This window comes from Maylandia zebra, linkage group LG3 (genome assembly GCF_041146795.1).
Source record: "Maylandia zebra isolate NMK-2024a linkage group LG3, Mzebra_GT3a, whole genome shotgun sequence".
Classification (NCBI taxonomy): domain Eukaryota; kingdom Metazoa; phylum Chordata; class Actinopteri; order Cichliformes; family Cichlidae; genus Maylandia; species Maylandia zebra.
The window spans coordinates 33,893,030-33,919,916 of record NC_135169.1 but is presented as its reverse complement, the minus strand read 5'-3'; the positions used below and the strand labels follow the sequence as shown (position 1 = coordinate 33,919,916).

Genomic DNA, 26,887 nt, shown 5'->3' with positions numbered 1-26,887 from the left:
TCTAGCGTCCATCTGCAGTCAGTGTTTGTCTTGTATTTGTCAGAGCTGTTAACCTGCCTGCTGACATCTTTGTTTCTTCATTAACTATATTTGACTTTTTTATCTGAACACCTACCTGAGCACTAAACAAAGAGTCTTAACTGTGTAAATCCTGTCTGTGCACTAAGTAAAAATAATCAGTACAAACAGAAACATGAGTTTAAATATCAAAACATTTAAAATCTCATAGATGTCTTTTGTTTTTCATGTTATCACATTAAATAAAAACTGAAAAATAAGAAAAGGAAACGAAGAAATTCAGTTTGGTTTGATCACAGAGAGAAAGGAAAATATTCAGTTCAGTTCTTCTTTTGGGGAGTTTTAATGTACACAGGCATAAATGGTTGTCATGGAGATGAGATTTTAATGGTCTAAATGTTGTTGAATAAAAATGATGACCTAACATGAGCTCATTGAAAGGACAGAGAGAAACAAACTGACCTGCAGACCAGACAAACTTTGGTTGACTGTGATCAGTGTGATACTCTGGGTCTCCTCTTCCAGCTCTGCACACATATCCTGCTGTGTGTGTCTGTCCATGAATGATGTAGGAGTTGTTTGCAGTCCTATTGCCATCAGGTAGCAGCTCATAACTGTAGGATTTATAGTTGTATGTTTTCAGATCAGGAACAGCTTTATACCAGTAGAAGCTCCATCCTGCAGACGGATGTTCAACCTCACAGTTCAGAGTTACTGAGGCTCCAGGACTCAGCCATGATGGAGACACAGTGAGGACAGGACAGGGTTTATCTGTTCAACAAAGATTTTCTCTCAGTGAACATGTAGCACAGTCTCTGAACAGTGAGCTCAGTTTATACAAAGAATAATAATCTCAGTCTATATGAACAGAAACACATTTTACAAAGTGTTCAAACATCTTAAAGGAAATATGACAGCAAGCAGGAGAAACCTGAGTGAGGGGAAGAGATTCAACAGCAGAGCAAGTTATAAACAGATGCATTTTTACTTCCAGTCTTTCACAGTGATGGTGTCCAACTTCAGTCCTGGTGGATAAAATCTGTTTGATGCAGTTTGAATGAGGATTTGGTGAGTCACAGTTGGTTGTCTTTGGTGTCAGTTAGCACGTTATGTGCTTGTTCTTTACTAAATCTGCTGTGGAAGCCTCTGATAGCTAAGATGAGACCTAGTAAGGTTGTTTTATATTCTTTTGCTGTGGAAGCTGACATTTCCTGTCGATGTGCACAGATGTCTTTAGGCCACATTAATAAGCACGCTGACATTACAGGGAGCAGTTTGGATGTGATTTCCAGCTGAACTGTTAGGAATGCTGGAATAAGACCTCAGTGTTTATGTTGCACAACAGGCCAGGTTAATTAGTCGAGTGCAGATCTTGGCGTTGAAACCTGATACTGCTGAACCTTAATGATCCACCTCTAGGAGATCTGAACTTCCACTGAAATCTTCTGTTCCTAATAATAATGTATACTTTATTGATCCCCATGGGGAAACTCCTCTCTGCATTTAACCCATTCACTCAGTGAAGCAGTTAGCAGCCACTGGCCGCCCGGGGAGCAGTGTGTAGGGATGGTACCTTGCTCAGGGGTAGCTCAGGGTAGCCGTTCAGTGGATTAGAACCCCCGACCTTAAGACCTTAACAAAACCCCTGGATTCCTGATGGATCAACTGATATTCCAGAGAAACTGACTCACACTTCTGAACTGTGACACGACTCCACCATAAACTCTGTTACTGCGACGCACAGAGGATTTAATCCAAGAACTGATTCCACACCAGACTGTGACTGTGAAAGGTTTCTCTGTAAATCTGTGGACAGCTGATTTTGTGCTTTCAGTGTTGTAATTCCATTCATTGTGTTGGTGTTGTACTGGTAACTCACTGTGTTACTGATTATTCCTAAACAGCCACTCTGCAGGTCTAGTGAGTAAACTGAGTCGACTCATATTGATCAGAGTTTGAAGAGCAGCTGAAAGAAAGCTGGTTAACCCTGAAGGAGCTAACACAGGTTAACTTGTAGTTAACACAGATAAGAGTCAAACTAACTTGAACTGGACAGGGAGAGAGACATTTATTTATATTATTGTTTTACTTTTATTTATTTTACTCTGGTTTTTGGATGCATAAATTAATGTAAACTGGAAACTGTTTGTATATTTCCGTGCCTTCTGTTTCCCAAAAACAAGTTCAAAGTTCACCCTGATCTGTGGTCTGTTATTTTAGGGCAGCTAGGTATAAACTGCTGGTGTGAACAAAGACTCTGGTCCTAGTTATCTGTAAATGTCTATGTAACCCATGGTTATTTTTATTGTAAATGGTATTTTTTTTTTAAGTTTTACTCTTTGTTAAGTTTAAGTTTTCCTATGTACCGTGAATGCACCTCAGCGCTGCTCTACGGTGTGCATTATATGTGCTCCATATTGTCTGCGCGGAGCAAGGTACATCTCTCTGTATATTGCACTGTGTTTAATGGGTAAAAGAGCTCCATGAAACTTTGTTTTGAGCAGTGATTTTGTTTTGTAGATGCACAAAGCTGTTGTGGAACTTTCAATCCTGTTGAGCTACAGAGTTAATGTATTGTGTGAAGAATATCCTGGTGAGTCTCGAATTATGCAAATTGAATTGTGATACACAGTCTGGTTTCAAAGTTATAAAATCGGTCAGGATATGATGTTTTGTTGGAAATGTGATTGCAGAAGCTGTTAAGGATTTCTTAGCTGTGTTAGCCCTGTGAGAAGTATGCTAGCATACCCACATGTGCTCCCTGGGCTAATGCGCTTGCATGAGACACTTTTCATGGTTCACTTGATTTGCGCTAAAATGTATAACATTGTTATTGGCCAGTAAGAACTGTATAGATGTATGATATGTAAAGACACTTACACGAATTTGATTTTACTTTTTAAAATTTGTACAAATGGGATCCAGGGAAGATTAGTCGGTAGAAATATGTGCTTTATTTATTTATTTTTTATGTGCTTTATTACAAGAGAAGTGATTGCTCTGCAGATTTGTGTGCAGGCCGTTTTTTTAAAGAAAAAAAAAATGGCCTGCAGCAGATCTTTTTGGTAGAAATCTGCTGCAAGGACCGAGCGGTGCCATTTAAGGACTAGGGATGGGTACCGGTATCGGTTCTGACATAAACAGTAGTAATCAGACCGAAAAGCAGCGCACATTTCGGTGCTTTATTTTGGTGCTTTTTATTCGTGAGATGTCATACACTTTGGACTCTAGCCAATCATTTTTCCTTTCCAAGGATAGAAGGCGGGCCCAGGTACGTATGTTCTTTTAGAGCAGAGCTACAGATTAAAAATGCCCAAGGCGAAGCAGTCAAAAGTCTCGCTGTACTTCACAGCAAAAGATGCAAACTCAGCAGGCTGCAACAAGTGCTTTAAGGTGATACTGTGATACTGTGCAAAGGAGGTAACACCTCGAATCTGATGAAACACCTGGCGAAGCATACCGTTTTTTTAAAAGCCGAGAAATGCGCCGTATTTGATAGCTTGCTGCAAGACCTCACACCGAGCAGCGCATCTACTGCGGGTGTGGTGCCTGTTATTGGACCCGGAGCTAGCAACATCCCCCAAGAACCCGAAGAGGAGAGTCCTGGCCCGTAGCCCTGCCAGGGTAGCAGAAATGATGATGGATGATGATGGCAGCAGCAGCCGGTCTTCTCTGCGTGAGTAGCTTAGCCGTATAGTGACGCATGACAGCCACGAGAAGCCGACGGGTAAAGAGATAGTTTTTTATCGGATTACGTTGTGGAAGAGAAATTGTTCAAGCCATGTTTCCGATGCAACAAAGAGGCGACAGATGGCCTGGATTGCAGCCATTCGAAGACCAAATATAACGTCCAGGAACACTTCAGCTCACATGTTAGTCTGCTCCAAGCATTTCCACAAAGGTAGGTCTTCTGTTGTAGTTATTACGTAATTTATCATAACATAATTGTTGATGTAGGTTACAAATAAGCCTTATATTGATTTGAATTGAATTAGTTGCGCTACGCTGCTTTGTTCACTGTGGCTTTGCGGGCTAATGTTTGTTGTGTTTTGTAGGAAAACCAGTCTACAAAATGCTGGAATGCGATCCAGACTGGGCACCTTCTATCAACCTGGTCATACCGAGTTTAAAGCTGCTATCATAGCGAGATTTGATCGGTTAAGAGAGAGAGCGATATCAAAACAGCCACGAAACGTCCCGCATATATGTGCCCAAGGGTTGTATTGAAGCAATCAAGTGATGAATAACTGTTTTCCAGTATGTTGTGTTTTTTTTTTTTTTTTTGCATTGTTGATTTGTTTGTCAGCGAAGCAGCTAATAATGATGGAATGATGGAATACAATTTTGCATCTTTCTTGTCAGATTCTATAATAGAATGAAACAATAATACCAGTTATAAATAAAGACAATAAATTGAATGAATTACGAAACACTCATTTTTTTTCTATTAGATCCGAAAATGTTGTGTAATACTACAACCTGAAACGACAAATAGATTGCGTTTGCCTGTACAGGAGATAGAGGAAAATAATTTAACAACAGCTGTGAAATGGAATAGTCCAAATCACCAAAGTAAACTGGACCTGGGCTTGTTGCAGGGAGCTGAAGTTAATAAACATCTTGTGAGTGTATGCACTAAAACTTGGGACCATATAATAATAAAATGTGCGTGATGAAAGTTGGGCAGCACGCTAACGTCCTTACTTCACTCTGTATGCTCGTATGGGTCTGACCCTTTTACTCCTTTGATTTTTTCCTCGTCCTTTTTTTTTTTGCCTTTTCGTCAAGTCTGTCTTTGTACGGACCTGCCGTGTTGTCTGTCATTTTGTACATAACTGTTTTTGGGGAAAATAAAATGCAAGTAGGGATTAAAACCGCAGAATTAACGATTACTGGTGCTGGAAATACTAGTGCTTGATGCAGTGTTTTGATTTTGTTGCCACGGGTACCCACAAAGCAATGCGTGAAAGTCACGTGGTCTGTCAATCTCTATAAAATGAGGCCATATTGTTGTCTGCAGTTCAGAGTTCATTAAGTGAAAAAGATGCAGTGTGTGTTTCTGATGAGAGCAGACTCTTTAACTAAAGCCTCTAAGATTCATTTAAAAGAGGTAACATGTTAAAAACAACTGAAGTAACTGCATCATATGTTGGTGCAACAGGTAAAAAATAAAAATAAGACGAATGCAGAAGAGAAAATATTGGATGTTACTGTTCTTAGTGGATGTGGTGGAGCAGCTGAAACAGGTTCAGCATTTGTTCTGCACTTCATGTATTAGAGCTGCACAGCAGAGAGGTTACTCTGATATGTTTTGTTCTCTTCACTGTGAATAAAAAGCTGCTTTTTACAGTTTTTTGTTATCAGAATAAAAGAAAAATATTTTACTTAACAGCACTAAAGAAACCGCTACAAAGCTGCAAAACAAGTGATTTCACTTATTTTGATAGCAGATGATGTGGATGAAACTTACATGATACAGTCAGTCTGATGATATCACTCCACTCTGTTAACAAATAGTCCCTTCTGCCCCGGCAGCTGTATCCTTCACCATCAGATTCAGTAACTGTGATTCTGTATTCACTGGATGTTTCAGGTATGTTTTTCTGGCTTTGTCTCCATTCATACGTCCACTGAGCTCCTTCACGTCCCTGAATCTCACATCTGACAGTGACTGTCTCACCGCTGTATATCTGAGTCCAGGATGGCTGCAGGGTCACAGTGGGCTTAGTGGGAACTGTTCACATAAGAATGATCCAGTTAGAAGAAGAGAAACATAAAAACATGGCTTTTTATAACATAAGAGTAGAGTCACTGCAAAGCAAATGATTCACAGACAAACAGTTTAAACTTTAAAACAAAGTCACATCATAACAATTTCAAACTGTAACACAACATTTTTTACAAAGTCTGCAGTATTTACTTTGCACAGTTATCATCTTTTGTTCAGATTCCAAAAGTTACAGATTATTTTTCATGAGTTGACAGCAGATTAAGAAGACTGGAAGAAATTATAGTGCGAGAAACGTTTTCTAAAAGTTCTGATGAAACTGGTGCAGTTGCTGATTTGGGACATTGGAGTGTGTCACACTTGTAGTTATTGTATAACAAACAGGTTTCAAGTGGTTCTAACAGATTTTTCATGAACTGAACCTTAAACCACTGATGCCCTAATGCATCTGTTCTGCACTGGAGGTTCTTCTAGCTGTCGTATCATTAAAGATATTATGACACTCATGAACACCTTTATTTTTCATTAATTAAAATAACTGAATTCCATTAACAGTAATTACATGAAAGAATCTAAGTGGAACCTGTAATGTAGCAGAACAGTCTCTAATAAAATGAGGTTATATTGTAGCCAAACCTGAAACGTCGAGGAATTAATGTAAAAATGCTAAAAACAAAGGAAGTAACTGATCTGCAGTGATAAACTCCACATGTGCAGCCATGAGGTCAAGATGGGAGAGATTGGGATTATTACATTTGGACTGAATTCTTTCATCAAACTAACAAAATCTTTTTCAGAGTGATTATTAAATATCTTTATAATGACACTAAAAGATATTTTAAACTGCTTTTTATCCGAAACAACAAAATAAACCTACAGTGCTGTTGAAAGATAAAGTGTTTGGTTGAGTTGATGAAACATTGTGCAGTATAAATTAAAATATGTGAAATATGTCCAACTTACTTATTACTCTCAATGGGGTGCTATTACTCCACTCTGTCCAGGAAGAGCTTCTTGTGGACCGGCAGCTGTATCCTCCACCATCAGACTCATTAACACTGTTGATTCTGTATTCATTGGACGTTTCATGTATGTTTACCTGGCCTTGTCTCCATTCATACGTCCACTGAGCTCCTTCACCTCCCTGAATCTCACATCTGACAGTGACTGTATCACCGCTGTATATCTGAGGCTGCAGGGTCACAGTGGGCTTAGGAGGAGCTGTTCAAATAAAAAATATAACATCATCAGACTTATAGAAATATGAAATGATCATTAAAGCTGTCTTGGTTTTATTGCTCTTGTTCGTGGTAATCACATTTTTTTTTCATCGCAGTGTCAATTTGACTGAAAATCAACATTAAAAATGTTAATAAAAACAAACAGATTAAACCTGGTAATTTGCTGATATTTAGACTCTGCCAGCAGAGTGACTGAAAACAACCAGGTGTGCACAAAACTAAACTGTGAGACTGAACAGCAACACATAAACACACAATATCATGTAAACAACTTCAGTTTCTCAGATTTTACATTGTATAAACAATTTTTATAGTCAAATATTGACCGAAACTAGACTGGAAAAAAATTACATTCTTATTTTGCCCCAAATTCATTATGTTTAATTTGGCAAATTAAAGATAAATAAAGTAAAAAACAAAACTGCTGCTATGAGTAAACATACCAGCAGTTAGAGAAAGGCTAACGTAGCAGAGCAGTCTCTCCTAAAATGAGGCCAAATTGTAGTCAAATCGAAACTTGCTAAATGCTAAAAGAAAAGAACTGCATCATGACACTGAGCTGCAGTGATGAAAACTCCACATGTGCAACAACTGAGGTGAAGAAACTGGGATCATTACATTTGTATTTCATTTTTCATCAAACCTACTGAATATGTCCAACTTACATAATACAGTTAATTTGGTGACATCACTCCACTTTGTCCAGGAGGAACTTCTTTTACCCCGGCAGCTGTATCCTCCACTGTCAGACTCAGCAGCGCTGCTGATTCTGTATTCATTGGATGTTTCAGGTATGTTTGACTGGCCTCGTCTCCATTCATACGTCCACTGAGCTCCTTCACCTCCCTGAATCTCACATCTGACAGTGACTGTCTCACCTCTGTATATCACACTGCTGTATATCTGAGTCCAGGATGGCTGCAGGGTCACAGTGGGCTTAGGAGGAGCTGTTCAAAAAATATATATATATCATTAGCAGACTGATATTTGGCTTGAAAATCAAAAGGTTCTTTTTTTTTAATAAATAAATTAAACCAGGTAATTTAATGATCTTTATATTTAACAATTTACGTATTTCTACATCTTCATATTTACATATTTAGACATTTAGGAACATATAATCCATGAGTCATCAGTTAGCTCTTGTTTGCTAACAATGCTGTTAAACCTCTAGTGATGGATTCAAAGCTGGAAAATGCTCTGCTCTCATGAAGTGATTATTGTTTCATAAATGGTGAAATACAAAGTATTCATGTAGCAACAAAGTCAAAACTACACAAAACCTTTGTAAAAACCTTTATCTGAGTTCAGTTTTACAGAAAATAATCTTCATTCAGAATAAAATTAAATTCTTATTTTGCACCAAATTCAAGATGTTTAATTTGGAAAATGTAAAGATAAATAAAGTAAAAAAAAAAAAAAATACTGCTATGAGTAAACATACCAGCAGTTAGAGAAAGGCTAATGTAGCAGAGCAGTCTCTCCTAAAATGAGGCCAAATTGTAGTCAAATGGAAACTTTGAGGAATATGAAAAAGAAAAATGCTAAAACAAAAGAACTGCATCATGACACTGAACTCCACATGTGCAACAACTGAGGTGAAGAAACTGGGATCATTACAGTTTATATTTCATTTTCATCAGATTTACTCAATATATTTTTCTTTTGAGTGATTACTGTTTATAACTCCATTAAAACTTTGTTTACTTTTGTTGATATTTTGTTGTACTTTTGTATGAAATGTGTAAAATAAATTAACATTAAAATGTCCTGTCATGTGATCAACTTACATGATACAGTCAGTCTGATGATATCACTCCACTCTGTTAACAAATAGTCCTTTCTGCCCCGGCAGCTGTATCCTCCTCTGTCAGACTCAGTAACTGTGGTTCTGTATTCACTGGATGTTTCAGGTATGTTTACCTGGCCTCGTCTCCATTCATACGTCCACTGAGCTCCTTCACCTCCCTGAATCTCACATCTGACAGTGACTGTCTCACCGCTGTATATCTGAGTCCAGGATGGCTGCAGGGTCACAGTGGGCTTAGTGGGAACTGTTCACATAAGAATGATCCAGTTAGGAGAAGAGAGACATGAAAACTCTGCTGTTTATAACATAAGAGTAGAGTCACTGCAAAGCAAATGATTCACAGACAAACAGTTTAAACTTTAAAACAAAGTCACAACATAACAATTTCAAACTGTAACACAACATTTTTTACAAAGTGTGCAGTATTTACTTTGCACAGTTATCATCTTTTGTTCAGATTCCAAAAGTTACAGATTATTTTTCATGAGTTGACAGCAGATTAAGAAGACTGGAAGAAATTACAGTGCGAGAAACGTTTTCTAAAAGTTCTGATGAGGTCATCATGTGAAACTGGTGCAGTTGCTGATTTGGGACATTGGAGTGTGTCACACTTGTAGTTATTGTATAACAAACAGGTTCTTGTGGCTCTGACTGATTTTCCATGAACTGAATTGTACCAGTTTCACATGATGACCTCATCACAACCTTTATTTTTCATTTATTTGAAAAAAATTAATTGATTCCATGAACAACAATTACATGAAAGAATCTAAGTGGAACCTGTAATGTAGCAGAACAGTCTCTAATAAAATGAGGTTATATTGTAGTCAAACCTGAAACGTCGAGGAATTAATGTAAAAATGCTAAAAACAAAGGAAGTAACTGATCTGCAGTGATAAACTCCACATGTGCAGCCATGAGGTCAAGATGGGACAGACTGGGATTATTACGTTTTGAGTGAATTCTTCTATCAAAATAACAAAATATTTTTCAGAGCGATTATTAAATATTTAATAATGACATTAAAAAATATTTTAAACTGCTTTTGATACTAACCAACAACATAAACCTACAGTGCTGTTGAAAGATAACGTGTTTGGTTGAGGTGATGAAACACTGCAGTATAAATCAAAATGTATGAAATATGTCCAACTTACTTATTACTCTCAATGGGGTGCTATTACTCCACTCTGTCCAGGAAGAGCTTCTTGTGGCCCGACAGCTGTATCCTCCACCATCAGACTCATTAACACTGTTGATTGTATATACACTGGATGTTCCACGTATGTTTTTCTGGCCTCCTCTCCATTCATACGTCCACTGAGCTCCTTCACCTCCCTGAATCTCACATCTGACAGTGACTGTGGTACCTCTGTATATCTGAGTCCAGGATGGCTGCAGGGTCACAGTGGGCTTAGGAGGAGCTGTTCATAAAAAATAACATCATCAGACTTATAGAAATATAAAATGATAATTGAAGCTTTCCTGGTTTTAGTGGTAATCACATTTTTTTCATCCCAGTGACAATTTGACTGAAAATCAACAAAAAAAACTTTAATAAAAACAAACAGATTAAACCTGGTAATTTGCTGATATTTAGAATCTACCAGCAGAGTGACTGAAAACAACCAGATGTGCACAAAACTAAACTGTGAGACTGAACATCAACACATAAACACACAATATCATGTAAACAACTTCAGTTTCTCAGATTTTACATTGCATAAATACTTTTAAAAGTCAAATATCCCACTATTTACTTATTTCTACATCTTCACATTTGCATATTTGTACATTTATGAACATATAATCCAGAGTTGTCAATTGGCTGTTATCCTTCTGAATAACCTGAGATCTTAGTTTCTAAGGAGGCTCAGATCCTTTAATGTGTGGAGCAAGATGTAGGAGATTTTCTACCAGTCTGTGGTAACAAGTGTGTCTATTTTACTGTTGTCTGCTGGGGGGCCCCACTTCAGAGGCACCAGAGCTCCTCTGACTGATTCAACCACGCTGCCATAAAGAACACTTCAATACATCATTCCAACCATTTTCTATAAAGCTGTATAATAACCCTTCATAAAATCCCAAACATATTAGTTATTAATGCAATTTGCATTTCTGTCTTACACAATATGAGCCTTACTTTTACTGTTTTTAACAAACTTTATTTTATTCATTTTTTTCACTGTAAATATAAAAATTTCTGCGCTGTCTCATAGTGTAAGGCCCCACACCAGGCCCCATTGGCACTTTTATTTTATTGTGAAACTTTGTTGTTTATAGTAGACTTTACTACTTTCACTTTTTATCATTCTGCTCTAACACAACAATTTCCTTTGTGGGATCAATAAAGTATCTATCAATATTGACCTGTTGAATATGTGTCCTATGTTGTAAACTCTTAGAGCCGGAACTTTGACGTGAACGACGCGAGCCGGGAGCCGTGTTTTTTTCTTTCTCTCAGGCACTTTTTTTCCGCTTTGCTCCGCAGGCGAGCCTTGTGGTTTGCGCTGGGAAGAGGGGGGAAGGGCGGTAGTTACACTCTCAGTAGCACAGGAACAGAGCAGGAGGGAGAGACAGAGAAAGAGCCAGGGACAACAACGTCACATTAGAAAGGTATAGTAATCATCCACAACTATTTTCAGTTGCAGATGATAAAGGATTTAGAAAGTTTATTCATGCAGGCCTATGTGACAGAGAATATGCATGTTCTTTTTGTTTTCATATTTTAATTTATATTTAATTGTGTTGTGGTTTGCAGTGTTTTGTGTTGTTTCATTTTAAATTTGTTTAAAAGGAAAAAAGCTGAGAATTTAAATAGTTAAAAGTTGAAATGTGAATAGTTGGTTTTTGTATTATGATTTATTTATTACATTTTATGTGGAGTGAATAAGTAAAAGTATATTTACGGTGGCCCCTACAGACAAAGCACGTACGAACTTCAAAACACGTACGAACTTCAAAACACGTACAAACTTCAAAACACGTACAAAAGACAACAGAAGGTCTCCAGGATGCTGGGCGCAGTGTTGAGCTTTTGTTACGTAGAGGCTACACAAGCCAGGAAGTACCAACGACCGGATTTGGTGTGTGGTAGTAACAGGTAAATGAATATTTTTGTTTAAATTATTTGAATATATAGGAGTGCTTGTGTATAAATACACAAACAATACACATATGGTTTCAATTGTGTAATTTAAGTGATCTAGGTAGCTCTGTTTTGGAAGTTCATTTCATTTTGGGCTGTTTCAATGTGGACGCACAACTCTGTGAAAATGACTGAAAACGCCAGTGTGGACTCGGAGCATTTTCGGACGTAGCCTAAATGTTGTTTCTTGGAACTGCAGAGGGCTACAACAAAAGAAAAGTTAAACAGGTTATGAATTTGAATCACATATAAATTATCTGAAGTTGTTTTCTTACAAGAAATTCGACCTTTTGAATGTCTGAGTGCCGGCATGTGACGGCCGTACTGAATACCATTTGGAGTTGTTCCACTGACATTTCAGCGAAATGGATTAGCCACATCATTTTTACACTTTGATTTGTGAGGTATCTTTGAATTCAGCCTGCTGTAAGTTCATAATTTTCATCTCCATCAAACAAAGAGATGTCCTTTTGTTCCTAACATAAGCTTACTTAACTGTGATCTTAAGTTTTTCTGTAAACCTTTAGCAACACGTTTGTAAATAACTTGGTCTCAAATGATTAATAAAGCTCAGAAAGAGTTCATCATAAGCAGGTAAGGTTTTCATCATGTGAGATGTCGGATTCAGCAATTTTGTTTTTCGATGCCAAAAAGCATTTCTGGGGCAACACTGCTCAGGAGGAGCTGTTTAAGTGCACTGTGTGTATGTTCCCCCGTGTGTCTGTGTGGGTCTAAAGGCTTCCTCCTGCAGTCCAAAGACGTGCAGTTCAGTTTTACAGAAATTAATGTGTGAAAGATTGAAAGACAAAGTATTTTGTTGTGTTTTTGATGAGACTTTGTGCAATATAAATAAAAAAGGGTGAAATATGTCCAACTTACATGATACAGTTAATTTGGTGATATCACTCCACTCTGTCCAGGAGGAACCTCTTTTACCCCGGCAGCTGTATCGTCCACTGTCAGACTTAGTAGCACTGCTGATTCTGTATTCACTGGATGTTGGAGGATGGTCCAGGTTGTTTCGTCTCCATTCATACGTCCACTGAGCTCCTTCACCTCCTTGAATCTCACATCTGACAGTGACTGTCTCACCGCTGTATATCTGAGTCCAGGAGGATTGCAAGAACACAGCAGGCTTAGGAGGAGCTGTTCAAATAAAAAAATATATATCATTAGAACAATGATAAATTGACTTCAAAATCAATAATCAAAAAGTTACTTTTTAATAAATAAATTAAACCAGGTAATTTACTGATCTTTATATTCAACAATTTATGTATTTCTACATCTTCATATTTACATATTTAGACATTTATGAACATATAATCCATGAGCAGTCAGTTAGCTCTTGCTGTTAAACCTCTAGTGATGGATTCAAAGCTGGAAAATGCTCTGCTCTCATGAAGTGATTATTGTTTCATAAATGGTGAAATACAAAGTTTTCATGTAGCAACAAAGTCAAAACTACACAAAACCTTTGTAAAAACATTTATCTGAGTTCAGTTTTACAGAAAATAATCTTCATTCAGAGTAAAATTAATTTCTTATTTTGCCCAAAACTCGTGATGTTTAATTTGGAAAGTGTAAAGATAAATAAAGTAAAAAAAAAAACACTGCTGCTATGAGTAAACATACGAGCAGTTAGAGAAAGGCTAATGTAGCAGAGCAGTCTCTCCTAAAATGAGGCCAAATTGTAGTCAAATGGAAAGTTTGAGGAATTAGAAAAAGAAAAATGCTAAAAGAAAAGATCTGCATCATGACACTGAGCTGCAGTGATCAAAACTCAGCATGTGCAACAACTGAGGTGAAGAAACTGGGATCATTACATCTGTTTTTCATTTTTCATCAAATTTACTGAATATATATTTTTGTGAATGATTACTGTTACATTAAAAATTAATTCACACTACTTTTGTTGTTATTTTGTATAAAATGTGTGAAATAAGTTAACATTAAAATATCCTGTCATGTGATCAACTTACATGATACAGATAATGAGATGATGTCACTCCACTGTGTGTAGAAATTTCCCCTTCTTCCTATGCAGCTGTATCCTCCACTGTCATACTTAGTAGCACCGCTGATTGTGTATTCATTGGATTTTTCACGTATGTTTGACCGGTCTCGTCTCCATTGATATGTCCACTGAGCTCCTTCACCTCCCTGAATCTCACATCTGACAGTGACTGTCTCACCGCTGTATATCTGAGTCCAGGATGACTGCAGGGTCACAGTGGGCTTAGGAGGAGCTGTTAAAAATAAATCATGAGCAGGCTTACAGAAATACAAACGCTGTCCTGCCTTTTTTGCTCTTGTTAATGGGAATAATATTTTTGCATCGTGTTGTAAATATGACTTGCAATACAAAATGTTCTGACATGTTGATTATTACTTAAAGAGATAAATACATGACTGCATTTCTGATGTCATATGAGTCTGAAATGTAGGTTTCTTCAAATTCTACTTTTTTTGTTATTTCCTTGAAATTTTCCAGCAGAGCAGCAGCTGATGGCAGCATGTGTTCAGCATGTGTTCAGCATGTGTTCAGCATGTGTTCAGTCGAGGAGATTCAGTGACAACATTTAAAGCTTTGTCCGAGTTTAGCTGGAGGACATTAGCTCACATTCAGTTTGAGCCTCAAAGTCATCAGTCATTAAGAGAACTCAACATGCCAGGGTCACATGGTCTAAGTACAGCATATCTTTGTGTCATCAGCATATGCAAAATAAGAAGATGCACCATGTGTCTCCATTACATGTCCAATACTAAGGACATATAAGGAGAGCAGGATCAGACTGACTCTATTGTGCTGAACACAACAGTAGTTTTGCCAAAATCTGTTTGTAATTTTATAGTCCAAGTCCAAATTTTTCTGAACCAGTCAATTCATACAAACTTTTAAAAAGATAATCGGGAATGTAAACATGTCACAGGAAACTGTTTACAACATCAAGAACGTGGGCTCAACAAAACTAACTTGGCTGCTCTCCATTCATACGTCCACTGAGCTCCTTCACCTCCCTGAATCTCACATCTGACAGTGACTGTCTCACCGCTGTATATCTGAGTCCAGGATGGCTGCAGGATCACAGTGGGCTTAGAAGGAGCTGGTCAAACAAAAATATATCATTAACAGATGGATAATTTCACTTGAAAATCAACAATAAATGTCACGGTCTGTATGGAGGGAGGCATGAAAGGACCCACAATGCAGACTCAAACGTAGAGGCCAGGCTGAAACTCAAAATGGGAGCTTTATTGCTGAACACTGGAAAAACTAAACTAACCTTGGCAGTACAAAATAAACTTGGTAGATATGGGAAACACAACACACAGACATATATGAGGGAGGACGCAACGCTGAACACATCAGGAAGACTGAGGACTTAAATACACACACGAGGTGATCAGGAGAAGTGGCAACACATGGACGAACAGCTGAAACATGAGCATAACGACTCAAAGGGGAAGTGCAAAACTAAACACACTAAACACAGGAACATAGGACCTTTTTCAAAATAAAACAGGAAACATAATGAAACGCAGACATGACAACGTGAACTTGACAACAAAAGACATACAGACACAAAACACATAAGGACAAGGGAGACTTAACGCAGGGGTTGAAAACACAAGGGGAAACTAATAACCAAATGAACTTAGAAAACCCACTGAACACTGGGTCAAAAGACCCAGGATCGTGACAATTAAAAAAAAAATTATTAAATGAATTAAATCACTCCTTGAATCGCTACCTTATCGTGGTGGAGGGGTTTGTGTGTCCCAGGGATCCCGGGGGCTATGTTGTCTGGGGGCTTTTGCCCCCTGGTAGGGTCTCCCATGGCAAATTGGTCCTGGGTGAGGGACCAGACAAAAAGCGATTCAGAAGACCCTTATGAAAAGGACATCGAGGGAACAGTTTACCCTGCCCGGGATAGGGTTACCGGGGCCCCGCCCTGGAGCCAGGCCTGGGGAGGGTGCTCGAGGGCGAGCGCCTGGTGGCCGGGCCTTAGTCCATGGGGCCCGGCCGGGCACAGCCCGAAGAGGAGACATGGGCCCATCCTCCCGCAGGCCCACCACCCGCAGGAGGCGCCATAGGGGTCGGGTGCATTGTGTGTCGGGTGGCGGCCAGGAGCGGAGGCCCTGGCGGACTGACCCCCGGCTGCCAACACTGGCAATAGGGACATGGAATGTCACCTCTCTGGTGGGGAAGGAGCCTGAGTTAGTGCGTGAGGTTGAGAGGTACCGGCTAGATATAGTTGGGCTCACCTCTACGCATGGCTTGGGCTCTGGAACCAGTCTCCTGGAGAGGGGCTGGACTCTGTCTCAGTCTGGAGTTGCCCCTGGTGAGAGGCGGCGGGCTGGGGTGGGTATTCTAATATCCCCTCGGCTTGCTGCCGGTACGTTGGGGTTTTTCCCGGTGGACGAGAGGGTTTGTTCCCTGCGCCTTAGGGTCGGGGAACGGGTCCTGACTGTCATCTGCGCTTATGCGCCGAGTGGCAGTTCAGAGTACCCAGCCTTCTTAGAGTCCCTGGGGGGGGGGGGGGGGGGGGGGTGCTGGAAGGTGCTCCACCTGGAGACTCTGTTGTCCTGCTGGGAGACTTCAATGCTCACGTGGGTAACGACAGCAAGACCTGGAGGGGCGTGATTGGGAGGAACGGCCTCCCTGATCTGAACCCGAGCGGTGCTTTGTTATTGGACTTCTGTGCTAATCACAGTTTGTCCATAACGAACACCCTGTTCGAACATAAGAGTGTCCATAAGTGCACGTGGCACCAGGACGCTCTAGGCCGTAGGTCGATGATCGATTTTGTAATCGTATCACCAGACCTGCGACCATATGTTCTGGACACTCGGGTAAAGAGAGGGGCTGAGCTGTCAACTGATCACCACCTGGTGGTGAGTTGGATCAGGTGGCGGGGGAGGACACTGGACAGACCTGGTACACCTAAACGCGTAGTGAGGGTGTGCTGGGAACGTCTAGCAGAGGCCCCAGTCCGCGAGATCTTCAACGCACACCTCCGGTAGAGCTTCAACAGCATTCCGAGGGAGACTGGGGACATTGAGTCCGAATGGACCATGTTCAGCGTCTCCATTGCCGAAGCTGCTGCATTGAGCTGCGGCCGCAGGGTGGTTGGTGCCTGCCGTGGTGGTAATCCCCGAACCAAATGGTGGACACCAGAGGTGAAGGGAGCCACCAGGCTGAAGAAGGAGTCCTATCTGGCTTGGTTAGCCTGTGGGACTCCGGAGGCAGCTGACAGGTATCGACAGGCCAAGCGGAATGCGGCTCGGGCAGTGGCTGAAGCAAAAACTCGGGTGTGGGAGGAGTTCGGAGAGGCCATGGAAAAAGACTTTCGGACTGCCTGTCGAAAATTGTCGGGCGGTGGAAGGAATACTTCGAGGACCTCCTTAATCCCACTGACACGTCTTCCGAGGAGGAAGCAGAGTCTGGGGATGAGGGGAATGACCCGCCAATTTCCGGGGGCGAGGTCACTGAGGCAGTTAAACAACTCCTTGGTGGCAGAGCCCCTGGTGTTGACGAGGTCCGCCCCGAGTTCCTGAAGGCTCTGGACGTTGTAGGGCTGTCCTGGTTGACACGCCTTTGCAATGTTGCGTGGAGATCAGGGGCAGTACCTGTGGACTGGCAGACCGGGGTGGTGGTCCCCATCTTTAAGAAGGGGGACCGGAGGGTGTGTTCCAACTACAGGGGGATCACACTCCTCAGCCTCCCTGGGAAAGTCTATGCCAGGGTGCTGGAAAGGAGAGTTCGCCCGCTAGTCGAACCTCGGATACAGGAGGAACAATGCGGTTTTCGTCCTGGTCGCGGAACACTGGACCAGCTCTTTATCCTCTCGAGGGTACTTGAGGGCGCATGGGAGTTTGCCCAACCAGTCTACATGTGTTTTGTGGACTTGGAGAAGGCATTCGACCGTGTCCCTCGGGGTGTGCTGTGGGAGGTGCTGCGGGAGTATGGGGTGTCTGGCCCATTGCTACGGGCCATTCGATCCCTATACAACCGTTGCAGGAGCTTGGTTCGCATTGCCGGCAATAAGTCGGACTCGTTCCCGGTGGGTGATGGGCTCCGCCAGGGCTGCCCTTTGTCTCCGGTTCTGTTTATAATTTTTATGGACAGGATTTCTAGGCGCAGCCAAGTGGCGGAGGGCTTTCGCTTTGGTGGCCTCAGAATCTCATCTCTGATTTTTGCGGATGATGTGGTTCTGTTGGCTTCATCAGGTGAGGGCCTCCAGCTCGCACTGGAACGGTTCGCAGCCGAGTGTGAAGCAGCGGGAATGAGGATCAGCACCTCCAAATCTGAGGCCATGGTTCTCAGCCGGAAAAGGGTGGAGTGCCCTCTCCGGGTCGGGGATGAGTTCCTGCCCCAAGTGGAGGAGTTCAAGTATCTCGGGGTCTTGTTCGCGAGTGATGGGAGAAGGGAGCCGGAGATTGACAGACGGATTGGGGCTGCAGCTGCTGTAATGCGGACGCTGCACCGGTTCGTCGTGGTGAAGAGGGAGCTGAGTGTAAAAGCGAAGCTCTCAATTTACCGGTCGATCTACGTCCCTACCCTCACCTATGGCCACGAGCTGTGGGTAGTGACCGAAAGAACGAGATCGTGGATACAAGCGGCGGAAATGAGCTTCCTCCGAAGGGTGGCTGGCCTCTCCCTTAGAGATAGGGTGAGAAGTTCGGCCATCCGGGAGGGGCTCAGAGTAGAGCCGCTGCTGCTCCACATCGAAAGGAGTCAGCTGAGGTGGTTCGGGCATCTGACAAGGATGCCCCCTGGGCGCCTCCTGGGTGAGGTGTTCCAGGCATGTCCCACCGGGAGGAGGCCCCGGGGAAGACCCAGGACACGCTGGAGAGATTATATCTCTCGGCTGGCCTGGGAACGCCTTGGTATTCCCCCGGATAAGCTGGAGGAGGTGGCTGGGGAGAGGGAGGTCTGGGCCTCTTTGCTTAGGCTGCTGCCCCCGCGACCCAGCCTCGGATAAGCGGTTGAAGATGGATGGATGGATGGATGGATGAATTAAATCAGGTAATTTACTATATGTTTTTATCTCCAGATGTTTCACTGTGAGTGATTGCTGTGTATTATTATAATTACATTAAAAGCTGTTGTACATCAGATTTAATATTTAGATATTCAAATAAAAACCAAAAGCTTGAGGTTTGTTGAAAGACAAAGTATTTTGTTGTGTTCTTTGATGAAACATTGTGCAAAATAAATTTAAATGAGTGAATCCCACTTACATAATACAGTCAATGTGATGTTGTCACTCCACTCCGTCCAGGACGAGTCTCTTTTGCCCCGGCAGCTGTATCTTCCACCATCAGACTCAGTAGCTCTGCTGATTGTGTATTCTCTGGATGTTGGAGGTGTGTTTAACTTGGCTGCTCTCCATTCATACGTCCAATGAGCTCCTTCACCTCCATGAATCTCACATCTGACAGTGACTGTCTCACGGCTGTATATCACACCACTGTATATCTGAGTCCCGGATGGCTGCAGGGTCACAGTAGGCTCAGGAGGAGCTGTTTAAATAAAAAATATATGATTAGGAGATTGACTTGTGAGTTTGACTTGAAAATCAATAGCAGAATTATACAAATATCAAATCATCATTAAAGCTGTCCTGGGTTTTTGTTTTTGCTCTTGTTAATGGTAGTCGTAATTTTGCATTCTGGTGACAATTTCCCTTGAAAATCAACTTTCAGGAGGTTTGTTTAAAAAAACACACACAGGTAATTTGATGATATTTAGAATCTACCAGAGTGAATGAAAACAAACATACAAATAATCCTGAAATGAGGGAAACTGAGTTTTCTGTTCCACAAAGAGAGTTAACTGTTGGTGTTCTCTCTTTGTGTAGACAGCTCTCTGTGTTTTGCTCTTAAAGTTGTGTTTATAAATCTGTGGAGTTATCAAAACATTGGTTCCATATAGAAAAGTTGTTTCTGTGGCTGGTTGTGATTTCATGTCAGGGCTCAGCCCATTACAGAGGACAAAACAGTAATATAGTTGAGTTCTGTACGGTCTGCAGTTATTCAACTGATTTTTTCCAAAGCCAGTAAAGAGACTGTTTCAGTCATCTGTGTGTGAAGAAATAAAAACATGTAAACGAGTGTCTGTGTCTTTAAATGATCACATGTCTTTATCTTATCACGAAATAAATTATTTTGTGATAAGATAAACAAATTGCTTCATTTGTTTTCTATTTTCTATTTTTTTGAATTCTATTTTGTTGTTATTGTCTTGAAACTTTCCAGCAGAGAAGAAGCTGATGGCAGCAAATGTTCAGCCGAGGAGAGAGTTTAGCTGCAGGATGTCAGCTCTCATTCAATTTTGAAATAGTGGTGAAAACTGTGTGTTTGCAGCCACAGACATGAAGAAACTGGGACAATTACATTTGCATTTATTTTTTTCATGTAAGAAACAATTTGTTTTCTCGTTTTTACCCTGAGTGATTACTTAATATTAACATAATAACATTAAAAGCTGTTGTGCATGACTTTAGATATCAAACTAAAAAAAGAAACGCACAGTACTGTGGAAATTATTTTGCAATCTTTTTGGAATTAAAATGAGAGAAATGTGTCCAACTTACCTATTACTCTCAATGTGATGACATCACTCGACTCTGTCCAGGAGGAGTTTCTTCCACCTAAGCAGCTGTATCCTCCACTGTCAGACTCAGTAACTGTAATTTTGTGTTCATTAGATGTTGGAGGTGTGTTTAACTTGTCTGGACTCCATTCATACGTCCACTGAGCTGCTTCACCTCCATGAATCTCACATCTGACAGTGACTGTCTCACCGCTGTATATCTGAGGCCAGAATGGCTCCACAGTCACAGTGGGCTTAATGGGAACTGGTCACATAACAATGATCCAGTTAGGAAAAGAGAAACATAAAAATTCACGACATTAGAGTAGAGTCACAACAAAACAGCCAGCAGTTGTTAAAGTACAAATAACTTAAGTTTTTAAATTAGTGTCCAATCATTAAAACATAATGATTAGTGCATAAAATGTTCACTGGATAGATTTATGCACAGATTTATGCTAATACACAGTCAGTACATGAAGCTCGTTTTGATACAAGGCCTTGGGAAATAGAGACGCTGATGGTGTCACAGCACCCTCTGGTAGAAACAAAATAAAATAAAATAATAAAATAATATAACATAAGCAGAATTATAGAAATCTAAAATCATTATAAATATCTGTCCTGGTTTTATTGCTATTGTTAATGGGAATCATAATTTTGTATTCTAGTGACAATTTGACTTGAAAAACAAGTTTTGTTTTCATTGAGGACGCACTGAGCCTAAAAATTATTAATTTGACATATTTAGTTTTCTAAGTACTGGTTTGAACAGTGATTCACTCCATAATTCGGAGAAGGCCATTTTAAACTTGGAAAAAATATCTAAACTCATCAGTTTCCTGAATGACGAATGATTCGCTTTTAATTTGTGTTTCTTCTCCTTCCTCTGCAGGTGTAGACGTCTCTATCAGATATAGAGATTGCACTTAGAGCTCAAAGAGATGATCTCATTGTCAGATGGGTTTTTTCTGAAATCAGATTCTGTCTGCACAGTCCATCAGAGGTCAGAGTTACACTGCCCCCTGCTGGTGTGGTGTCAGCTTTCAGAGTGGCCTTGATTTTAAGTTTTGTAAGTTAGAAAAATATGAGGTTGTTATTGTGATCCTTTTAGTGGAAGAAGAAGAAACCCACAACATCTGCCACACAGATGTTCCAGCTGCAGTTTTCTTTCCTACTGCAAATGTGAGCAGTGATGGCAATAACGGCATTATAAGTAACGACGTAACAGACAGATGGTTGAAGCTGTCTTCAGCTTACGGCATCTTATATCAGTTGCACGCAAGTAGCTGTCTACGTAAGCAGCTGCGCTCTCCCATAGACAGCAATCACTTTTTGCCACAACACCTGAAGCTCAGGTGGCAAAACAATTGCATGAGTGCTGCTGTTTGACTGCGGAAGAATAAAGTAGTCGTGGTAAGCCAATCACATGACCACTTCAAGATGCCAAAGCAAGAAGGTGATATAAACCAGTTTTTAAATTGTGTTGATAGGCCACGTAAAACCAGAGTCATGATAAACAATATATATGCTGTGTTTTTTTCCTGAATACTTTCGTCACATTTACTGTCTAAGGACAGCGCTAGCAAGCACTCTGTGCTTATGAGCAAAAAATAAACAAAACAAAAAAACAGCCCGTTCCTGTTGGTGGGAAAATGTACAATGTCGACCAATGACAAATTGATATGGCAACATGACATGTGATTGTTTAGGAAGAGGGGGAAGTTTTAGGAGTGACAGAGAGAGAAAGAGAAAGAAAGAGAAAGAGCAGAAAAAAGGGAGAGAGAGAGAGAGTTATAAGATGTGAGAGATTTGTGACGTTTAGCGTGTTTGGAGCATGTAGATAGTGTTGTCTTGTGTAGTTAGTGTGTAGTGTTGTGGATAGTTTTGTGTTGTGTGTGAGAACAATAAGGCGACTGCTGTCTCCAGGTAGAAAACAGGAGTGATACACCTGCTGCTGTCAGACCTGCAGGTATCAGGCCGTGATGTTCTCCTTTATAGTGGACAGAAGTTATTTTTTTGGAGTGGCACAAATAATTTGTGGCATCTTATTGAATGCAGAACAGCTGATTGTTTTGTAAATAGTTTGAAATGTCTGGGAGCAGGTGAGCCTGGTTTCTATTGACATAACCACCACCAGCAGAATAACGTCACTTAAATGAGTGAGTAATACGCCACCTGGTGGTTTGTTCTAAGCGTGAGAAAAAGCCTGAGCCTGTAAGCCTGAGCGCAGGGTTTATGAACCCTCTACTTATAGAAAACTCTCCAAAGTCACAGCAGAAGTGCAATCTTGTGAATCATAACTGTGATCTGTTAGCATTAACTAATAAACACGCATGAAAAGGAAATCAGTCAGTTTCAAGGAAACAAACTCTAGTAAATGTAAAGCATAGCAGCTGAGTGAAACATCTGCTCACATGGTTGCACTCTTGATATGATCATCTTAGTATTTTAAAATGCAGTGGAGTGTGAGCTGTATCATATACAATATTTTGTCCCTCAGGTTATTCCTGAAATATAGTTTGTTTCAAGTTTGTTATATGACGGGTCACATTTATTCATCTCGTAAGTAAATGATTCTGCAGTATTGCTCAGCAAATACACTTCTTCCTGGTCTGTTAATGTGAAAGTCCGCCATCTAGTGGTTAAATGGAGGAAGTGCCGAGTAATAATGGCTAGAGCTCCGTGTCTGTGATAGTTCTGCATCTGCTGCTCTTGAGATGGGATAAAGTGTAAGTTTGGGCAGATGATGGATTGTTTCTACATATTAGTGCTCTGTCCTTCTTGTGGGTCTGTGACGTTTGTTACATTACTACTGTAAGCTAACTGTTAGTGCTTTGTTTTGCCTGTTAGCATAAAACATGTCAGCATGTGGTATTTGTATTTACGTCACTTGACAGGCTTTGTCCATTTATTGTTGATGTTGTGATCTTGCATTGGTCATGTGACATTTGTGCATCTACACTGAGATTAAATGTACCTGCTCTGCTTTGTTGTTACAGTTTTACAGACTGAAAGTGGTACAAATGGTACATCAGTAAAAGCTCTGAAGAACGCCACAGTCTCCACATGGAGCGCTTACTGAAGCCATTTATGTTTAACTGCACAGGCTGAATAGAAGCATTGAGTCTGTGCAGAAGATAACATATAAACACAGGGAGGATATTATTGAGCACATTATAGGAGATAACAGCTACATATATGAACAGGAAGAAACTAATCATTTCTTACCTTCAGCATTTCCACAGATGACAGTACTGAGCACTAAAATAATGAATAAAACCTCATCAGACATTATACAACTGATAAGATCAAAAACAATATAAAGTAAGACTTTCTTAAAGATGAACAGTAATAACCAGTAATCTGTTTGACAATAAAATAAAATAATCATAAAAATCCAAACTGTTGTAACACAGTGTGTAACTATAAGTGATGCAAAAAGCAGCAGTGTATCAAACATTTAAACACTATAAGAATCACAAGTCTGCTTTGTTCCAGCTCTCAGGTAAACAGGTTAAAGCAGTGACTCACTGTAATTCTCACAGATCAGAAACATTTTCATTAATCGCTGCCATTCAAACAATGTCAGACGTGTACTTACAGAAAAAGCCCATCATGCAGAGCAAAGAGTGCCCCATCGTCACATCCAGCCGGCTGCACTCTGATCCTCAGATAATCAAACAGTTTTAGTTTGCAGAAAAAGGAGAAGTTGTGTTTAATATAGATACAACAAGAGTTTTTCTACAGGCTCTTATTCTGATTGGTCTCTCTGTGCTTCCTGCCGTTACACACAAAACTCAAACAGCTCCTGTAGCTTTGACCGCAGCAGTTGGTTGACATGTTTATATTTCCTGTCCACTGCAAACATAGAAGCTTGTTTCTTTTGTTGTGTTGTTTCCTTTCTCTATAATATATAAAGCTGTTCTGTTGCTTCATGTCAGGATATTTCTTTTGCCCATTTGGGGGATTTTTTGGCTGCAATATCCACTAATATTTGTCTCCTGGCAGGTTTCTGCAGACTGGGAGTCACTGAGAGTGAATATACCAAAACAGCTTTTCTACTTTGGTGCCTGTATTTTCACTAAAGCCTTTTTAACCCTTGTGTGGTGTTCGTATTTTTGTTACTCAGCCAGTGTTCATGGGTCTGGTGGACCCGCTAGAGTTTTGGCTTTCCAAATTAACACTATCAAACAATTTTATGTTAAATTACTCAACAGATGTTTACTTCATCCCAATTACAAGACATATGAACAGCAAACATGGTTAATTTTTTCCCTTTACCTTTGATAGATCACATTTATGAATTAATGTGCTTCTCGTTTTTCTTTTATATAAAATGTTATAAATAAATCAGTTATAATCAAGTGGAGTGAGTGGAAAGACACAACACATTTACACGTGAAAAAATAATTAATTGTTAAATTTTTCTTTTGAAAAAAACTGAACACGGGTCTCACAGACCCGAACACCATACAAGGGTTAAATCATTTTTCTCCTTTTAATTGTTTAACTGCTGAATTAAAATTAAATTCTTACTTTAGGCTGCATTAAAATATGTTTATTTTATTCGACTCTTAGCTGAAACATCATCATGCAGTCATATAGTGAAAAGGCTCCTTTGACCTCAGACCTGTCAAAGTTTCCACCTTGTGGTTAAATTCTGGTTTTAAGTTTGGTGGAGACCCAAACACAGGAAATGACTCAGTGTGTGGCTGAAGTGAGATTAAAGACTTTTATGTTTCACCAACTAAAGAACAATTAAATTCATAGATAAATTCAAAGTTATATTTATTATCTGTTGTCATTTCAAAGTAAAGCAGGAACTCATTTATTATGCAGACTGTTCTTTGTCTTGCTTTGACATGTATGTGCAGATGCACACTGACCTCAGCCTCTGACTACATGTAAACATAATAAAATAAAACAAACTGATGATGTGAAACAATGATTGAAACACTGTAATAATGATGTTTGTGTTGAACACCACATGTTACCAACCAAGATCATGTGATTGTGTTCAGAGTCAGTTCAAAAAGCAGACCCATATCCAGAGCAGGACTCAGAGCACCAAACAAAGGTGACCTTTATTATGAAGCTGATAGTTTCAGGCCTCGATGGTAACAAATGAAGAAAACTGAGTTACAGATAACTGATCACATGAACACAGAGACTTACCTGTGGGTCATCACAAAGTCTTCCAGATCACAGAAGTTTCAACTTACACCCTCCAGTCAACATAAATAAATAACTGAGACTTAAACACTGTGTGATTCCACAAATGTTAATCTGTCCAAATGATTCAGTGATGTGTAGACTAATAGATCAGAAGATACTGTGGTGTATTACCTACAACATGACTGTAGACGGATGTTTTTTTTCTGTGTATCTAATGTTATAATAATTATTCCTGATAGACTTTTGCCCGACTTCAGGCCTGTTGCCCTCACTTCAGTTGTCATGAAAGTCTTTGAAAAAATCATCAGAAATGTGATTATGAAAGAGACTGAAGGTCAGCTAGATCCAATGCAGTTTGCATACAGGCCCAACAGAGGAGTGGAGGACGCACTTTTGACTTTACTAAATCTAATTCTTAAACATGTAGAGAGTAAAGGGACTTTTGCAAGACTTCTTTTCATTGATTTTTCTTCGGCTTTTAATACAATACAGCCCCATATTTTAATTAAAAGACTTTTAGAACAGTTTGAAATCAGGAAAAACCTGGTGGGCTGGATTTTAGATTTTTTAACTGACAGGTCACAAAGAGTGAGAATAAATGGGGTTCTGTCTGACCCAGTGTTCTCCTCCACAGGTTCTCCTCAAGGGTGCGTCCTATCGCCCTTATTATTCACTCTCTATACAAATATGTGTCAGAGCAGACATGAAAACAGGGCCATCATTAAATATGCAGATGACTCTGTTATTGTCAGCTTACTGAAAGAGGGTGAAACTAACCACGGTCCAGTCATTGATGACTTTGTTCAGTGGTGTGAGGAGTCTTATCTCCAGCTGAACATATCTAAAACAAAAGACATGGTTGTTGATTTTAGGAAACAACAAAATGGGCAAGCAGTCACTTTAATTAAAGGTCAGAAAATAGAGCAAGTACAATCATATAAATATCTTGGGACCATAATAAATGAAAAACTGAACTTTGATCAAAATTGCAAATCAGTTTGTAAAAAGGGTCACCAGCACCTTTATTGCCTTAGGAAACTTGTTCATTTCCACATTGACCAAAAAATTTTAACTTTGTTTTATCGTTCTTTTATTGAGTCTGTTTTATCCTTTTGTTTGGTGGCATGGTTTGGTCAGACCTCTGTCACAGAGAAAAACTCTC

General features: G+C 40.1%; 1 protein-coding gene across 1 annotated transcript in view; it reads right to left on the bottom strand.

Annotated features, from left to right (window-relative positions):
• Positions 1–26,887, bottom strand: part of LOC143416732 (basement membrane-specific heparan sulfate proteoglycan core protein-like) — a 119,264-nt gene that overhangs the window by 81,754 nt on the left and 10,623 nt on the right. The window contains exons 4-13 of the mRNA XM_076882223.1: positions 24,152–24,209; positions 23,779–23,811; positions 20,549–20,812; positions 19,194–19,475; positions 14,923–15,052; positions 13,928–14,256; positions 12,825–13,091; positions 9,955–10,221; positions 8,778–9,041; positions 7,653–7,934 (exon numbers count right to left, since the gene is read on the bottom strand). Of these exons, the coding sequence (XP_076738338.1) occupies positions 7,653–7,934; positions 8,778–9,041; positions 9,955–10,221; positions 12,825–13,091; positions 13,928–14,256; positions 14,923–15,052; positions 19,194–19,475; positions 20,549–20,812; positions 23,779–23,811; positions 24,152–24,209 (2,176 nt within the window). The remainder of the gene's footprint in view (positions 1–7,652; positions 7,935–8,777; positions 9,042–9,954; positions 10,222–12,824; positions 13,092–13,927; positions 14,257–14,922; positions 15,053–19,193; positions 19,476–20,548; positions 20,813–23,778; positions 23,812–24,151; positions 24,210–26,887) is intronic.